This window comes from Melanotaenia boesemani, chromosome 11 (assembly GCF_017639745.1).
Source record: "Melanotaenia boesemani isolate fMelBoe1 chromosome 11, fMelBoe1.pri, whole genome shotgun sequence".
Lineage (NCBI taxonomy): Eukaryota > Metazoa > Chordata > Actinopteri > Atheriniformes > Melanotaeniidae > Melanotaenia > Melanotaenia boesemani.
The window spans coordinates 6,369,856-6,376,337 of record NC_055692.1 but is presented as its reverse complement, the minus strand read 5'-3'; the positions used below and the strand labels follow the sequence as shown (position 1 = coordinate 6,376,337).

At 41.1% G+C, this 6,482-nt stretch overlaps 1 protein-coding gene across 1 annotated transcript; it reads right to left on the bottom strand.

Annotated features, from left to right (window-relative positions):
- Positions 1-788: 788 nt before the first annotated feature.
- LOC121648340 (fructose-1,6-bisphosphatase 1-like) lies at positions 789-4,953 on the bottom strand. Its single transcript, XM_041998360.1, has 7 exons — positions 4,687-4,953; positions 3,957-4,119; positions 3,744-3,836; positions 3,200-3,340; positions 2,956-3,093; positions 2,707-2,826; positions 789-1,222 (listed from the first exon to the last, which is right to left on the bottom strand). The coding sequence occupies exons 1-7, from the start codon at positions 4,854-4,856 to the stop codon at positions 1,031-1,033; spliced, it is 1,017 nt and encodes a 338-aa protein (XP_041854294.1). The 5' UTR covers positions 4,857-4,953; the 3' UTR covers positions 789-1,030.
- Between the last annotated feature and the right edge of the window lie 1,529 nt (positions 4,954-6,482).

Here is a 6,482-nt window from a genome sequence, read left to right as displayed (position 1 = left end):
TTAATACTTTTGTTAAAAGGCATCAAAATGGCTCCTAAAGCAAAGGATGAACCAGTGTTGTGTTAAAAAATTTAACTTTTTACTAAGCCTATTTCAAAATATACATCACTATTTATTTATTTCTTTTGATGCACTCAAGCAAAATGCCAAAGATAAAACTTTGACAGCTATATAAACTAATGGCCACTTTATTAGGTATACCAATTCAATTAGTTAACACAAAGTTCTAATTAGCCGGTCACATTACAGTAACTCTGTGCAGACATGTCATGGTTCAGGCTGCTGGTACTCCAACGGCCTCCACAGTCACCAGATATCACCAACAGAGCAGCTTTGGGATGTGGTGGAACGGGAGATTCTTATCATGGATGCAGCTGACAAATCTGCAGCTACTGTGTGATGCTGTCATGTCAATATGGAGTAAAATCTCTGAGGAATGTTTCCAGCACCTTTTGGAATCTGACACCAGGAATTAAGATAAAAGAGGGTCCCACCTGGTACTAGCAAGCTGGACCCAACAGGCTCAGCTATGCATTTCTATTTATGATGCTTATTATCACATTCATTCAGATAATGAGCACAAAAACATCACGTTTTTTGACAATAAGACACATTTATTAAGACTTCATTACGTCACATGGTGAAAGGCATCAGGTCTTGCTGCATAGAGGTTTTATTTGGTCATTCACACAGCTGGAACGTTTCTTCTTTCTCATTAAGGCACGAGTGCTGGTAAACTGAGAAGGTAACACCTTCATGTTCTGTTTATTCAAGTGTGTTTGTTTCTGTTTTTGGCACATTTGTGGTCTTTGGTCATTTTTCTGGAATGTGAGCTAATAAACCAAATTTTTCACACGTCAACTCAAATATATTAGTTTTCTTTAAAATGAGACATAAAAACATTGTACCTCCAAATTCAGCCCTTTGCATAAGAGAAAATCTCTTCACATTATGTTTGGTCTTCAGAATCTTTCCATCCAGTTCGTGTTATTTCCTTTCTAAGTCCCCTAAAAAGCTGGTTGGCGTACTTCTACTTCTTGGCGTGTTTCTGGCAGATGGCGACGTACTCCAGTACATCTTCGGGGGAGCCCATGGCCACGGGGGCACGCTGGTGGATGCTCTCTGGCTGGATGTCCAGGATGTTTTCGAAGCCCGTGGAGGCCATGCCGCCCGCCTGCTCCATGATGTAGGCCATAGGGTTGCATTCGTACAGCAGCCGCAGCTTTAAAGAAGAAGAGGATGTTTACTTTCCTCAGCTGATAAAAAATGTCCAAGTTTGAAGTGTTTAAACTTTGTCGACTTTATTGTTAAACCCATAAAATTCAAAACAGGGCAGGTTAAAGGACAGAATTAAAACAACACTATATAACTTTTTGACCTTAAAACTCTGTTTCTGACTCGTTTTGATGGCACATTGACATTAATTATGCCCACTTCTGGAGCCATCTTTGCCTCGCAGCATCGCAGGGCTGAGAAAACACACTTCACTTTTTTCCCCCCAGCCTGAAGCATCATGTCCCAGCTTGGTTTTCCTTTCATACACTGTTGTTTCGAACATGCACCATTACTGATATAGGCAAAGAAATCTAAGAGGACATTATTGGAGGAAGAGAGTAAAAGAAAGAGAGACAGTGGTGGAACAAGCAACAAAAAAACGGGTCAACATTGGATTGATTTTTACCAACTGGAGGGAGCTCAGAGAAGAGACAGGATCTAAGACAAATGCCGAATTAGCCTTTGTTAGGGAGCACCACAGTGTGAAAATATGTCAAAGCTTACTAGTGTTGCTTTAAAATAGTCTAAATCTGACTGGAAACATTTGTCATATGTAGCTTTATAATTTACTCAAACCTAAAACTTTCTTGGATTTTTCTTTTTTGTATTTATTGTAACTTTTGGCTCCAAAAAACATATTTGCTGAATGTTTGCCTTCTGATTTTTAAGCAAAAAAACATCTTCATTTACAGTTTTCTGTAGATTCTGCATTGATCTAATAATAATAATAATATTTATAAAAAGATATATTCTTTGTTTTTTTTATATATTACTCATTTTTTGAAGACTCAACAATGAATGGAATAAATTCTCCCCAAGAGATGATAGAGGATCTTACAGTTTTGCACAAACTCTAAACTCGAAATCATTACAAAACAACCATGTTAACCTCCTCTGTGTCTCAACCATGTTCAGCTCAGTGTTGCAGCTACAGAAGGATGTGAGTGAAGAAACAATGTTGTGACAGTGTCACAAGTCAGAGCCGATCAGACTTCTCTAATGAAATAGGTCGCTTTACTCCAGAAGTGTTAAACTCTGGTCCTCAGTGGCCGCTATCCTGCAGGTTTTTTGTTGTTTCCCTGCTTCAACACACCTGATTCAAATCAATGGATCCAACAGCTTCTTGTCAACTTTTTCAGAATGACCCATTAATTTCAGTCAGGTGTGTTGGAGCAGAAAACAACAAAAAACCTGCAGGCTAGCAGCCCAAGACACAAGTTTGACATCTGTGGTGTGAACATTACTCCTACTTACAGTCTCAAACTAGACAGTTTTAGAACTTAGTTATAATAACCAAGTTAGTACAGTCTGACTTTATCATAGTTACATACGTTGAGTCTTTAATTAAAGCTTTAAACTCAACACTTCCAACAATAATGTCTTAAGTGACATGCTGGCTGTGAGTAGGAGAGGGGAGCAGTGCAGCTTTACCTTTCCTTTGGGACTCTTTACATTTCCTGGGTATAAAAAGATCCCTCCATACATGAGCGTTCGGTGCACGTCTGCCACCATCGAGCCAATGTAACGCGCTCCATAGGGCTCACTGCCGTCCTACAATGATTTAAAATGTTGCAGCAGCAGGTGAAAAGATCAATGTGGAAAATGTTGGTGTTTTTATTAAATATAATAATCTGCCTTAATAAATGCATTCCACCATCTCCGTCCAGACATCAGTGTTACCTGAGGGAACTTCTTCTTCTGCAGGTACTCTGTGACTGCAGGCTCAAAGTGTTTTGCATAACCTTCATTCAAGCTGTAAATCTTGCCTCGTTTCTTGATCCTAACATCACGCTCAACCAGGATAAATTCTCCTAGAGCCTGAGGAGCAAAAACACCAAGAGTCACATAAATAACTTCTGGATAAAAATCAATCTGGAAGTTTTCATTTTTTCTTCTTCTGTGAAAGGAGGTGGAATCTGCTGACCGGGTCGAGCATGAAGCAGTTGACCCCCTGGCCCGTGGAGAGCACGATCATGGTGGCGCTGCCGTAGAGGGCGTAGCCTGCTGCCACCAGGTTTCTGCCTGGCTGAAGAGCGTCCTTCTCACAGGGCTCATCATCTGTGGTCTGAAGGGACGGATGATGTCTTGTGTTACTCTCAAATCACTCCCGGCACACGTAGCGTGTTCTTTATTACCATCTACAACTATGAAATGAGCAGGGAAAGAATTGCTCTGGCTATTGTGACCATTTGATACAAAAGGGAGTATTTTCCTCTAATTTTGCATTTCGTTGACCATTTTAGTGAAAGTGTCCTTCAAAATCATCACCCCACCCTACATTAATCTGCTACTTAGAGGGAAAGCTTTGCCCTCGAGGGAAAACTGCTAACTGCTTTAGGAGTTTTTAACTTTGGATATGATTATGGTCATTAATGCTTTTGTCATTTAATTTAGCCAAAAACTGACTCCAGTTTTCTAAATCAGAAGCAAAGACATTTCATCTTGGGAATTTGGACCAGTTTTAGTACCTTCTTGTAAATGGCGAAGATGGTTCCAATGGAGACGAGACAGTCGATATTGGAGGAGCCATCCAGAGGATCAAAGCAAACGATGTATTTACCCTACAAAAGATTAGAATAATGACAGAGATAAAGGTGTTAAAAGGCTTTTTCTTTTACCTTAAATATTAACCTCACTCACATAGTTTCAGAGGTCGGAAAGAGCTCACTTTACTTACTTACCCTCTTTTCTGGCTCCACAATGATAACTTTGTCATTCTCTTCAGACACAAGCACACAGGAGGAGAAGGATGACTTGAGCATGTTAATAACCAGATCATTGGACAGAATGTCCAACTTCTTCACCTGATCACCAGTCACGTTGGTGCTGCCTGCAATGCCGTAACTGATATGACAACAAAAGATAAAGAGGTGGAAACAGAAACATTTTCCAGCGTACAGCTGCTGTATTCATATTGTAAAACTTTTGTAGCATATTTTAACTGGTAGTTTCTATTTTCTGTTCCTCTGTGTATGCATGGATGAGAACACTTTAAACAGATCTTAGGTTTTTGCAGTTAGATGTAAATGAATGGAATGAATTCATAATAAATAGCCTCCAGCTAAAATGTGGCAAAGGAAAATAGTGCATGAAAAGCATGACACTGCACTTCTAATCTGCCCTGGTTTGCTTGGAATTAAGTTAAGTTTTGCTTCAACTACAGAACTGATTAAAAATATTTAAAAAAATCAGATAATATGGAGGAAAAAGTTTTAATAAACAAGTGGGCGTGGTGTCAGGTATGCGCTTCCTCATTGGTGCACAAACAACCTGAATCTCCAGCACAGCCTGTGCCAACGTGGATGTGCACGATGGACATTTTAATCTCATTTAAAGCCTGAAATCTGCGCACACGTTCCCTTTCTACTCATAAGTATTATACGTTTTGCTCGGTGGGAGTTGTTAACTTACAGGTGCGCGATTCCAGCTTTGCGCACAGCGCTGGAGATGGCCTTCACCGCCGTGCACAGCGAGTTGAGCAGCGTGGTCAACTCCCCCGTGCCTTTCGCCTTCCTGCCCTCCTCCATCACGAAGCGGGTCACGGTGACCACGTTGGTGTCGAAGGTTCCCCGGTCAGACATGGTGCTCCCTGCTGTCTTCTGCTGTCTGAGAGAAAGGCGTGAGGAGGAAACGCTGCAGGAGTTAAATGCACTGCAACGCGGAACTCGGCGGAGGGAGTGAAGACATGGGGGCCAATCCGGAGCTGCAGGAGAGGTGTGGCCCTGCTGCAAACACTGCCCCGCTTTGTGCAGACTGGATTGGGTAGTGATGAACTGATAATGTTACCAATAGAGGGATGTGACCAGAATAATAGAAGCTGCTCAGGCACGGAATCAGTCTGTCTTTGCGCAAGACAGGCCGTGTACTTTTCAGCAGGTTCAACAACGATAGGAATGGTGCAGAAAGGGGCATTGTTTGTCCCGCTGATTGTGTGCATTTACACATTTTCACCCTTGTTCAGATGAACTTAGAAGCTTATGTAAAATCTGTATTTTGTTTCCTAACAGATGGCAGGTTTTAATAAGGTCACAGAGTACAGTCGAAGTCTCATCCTGAAGTTTCTCCAGGATGGTTGTTTGGGTCACAGGGGTGTGGAAGAATGAACCCACACCTCAGTAAATACACCACTTTACAGCATATGAGAACCTATGTGATATCCATCTTCATTTAGCCTCAGACCAGTCTGTCCCTGCTGCTGAGTGGCACCTCCATAGCATGATGCTGCCACCACCATGCTTCACTAAGCGAACTGTATTTGCTTGATCAGTGGTTCTACTGATTACTTTTTTATGCACAATCTTGTTTCAAGTCATGTGTTGAACTGGACCATGGTTCGCAAACTGGCCCAGGTGGAGTAACCCATCAGGTTGCTTTGGGTCACAGTGGTGCTAAAGAGTGAATCTTCACCTCACTAAATACTCCCTTTTACAGCATATTTTCTTTCAGGACTTGTGCATACTGGCTTCCATCCTACTCCACTCCCATAGCATGGCACTGCCACCACCATGCTTCACTGAGGGGACTGTATTAACTAGATTAATCAGCATTGTGTTAGCCAGGATGGAAAATATTAAAGTACTGGCTGTGGATGTTTGTTTTTTTTTTTAATCTCATTTCCTTTCTTAAGTGAACTATAAAAATACTACTGAGAATTTGCTGTCTGGAGAGCAAAGAGAGAGTATAGTGGTGTAGATTCTCAGGCATAGAGGTCACGGTTATCCTAAGAGCTTGAATCAAAGACAGCAGGACTTCTTTTAGTCTCTTAAAAATGAGACAAAACAACAGATTATAAGCCTGGAACTCCTCACCAGTAAGTTTATAACTGAAGAAGCTGTTTGGATGAGAAGTTATATGTTTCAATAGACAAAAGGAAAGTCCAGTTACCTTTGATTCAAGCTCCTAGGATTCGAAGAAAAAGAGTAAACAAGTCTGGCCTCACACCTCTGAGGTACAGTGAATGCAGCATATTTTAAAGCTGCTGGATGAAGACAAAGATGAAAAGGAGAATAAATTCTATTTTTAGCTGGGAACATGATGTAGGAGTCCCCTGAAAATCTCAATAGCTTGGGGAGGCCTTATCAGAGTGCTAGGTTTCAGGTATTTTTTGGAATTTGTGTTTTGGAATTGACTTCAGACTCCCAAATGTATGCTCCCAAGGAAAAAAAAGTGATTTCTTTAGGATATGTTCCCTTTAAATGTTGTTTGAT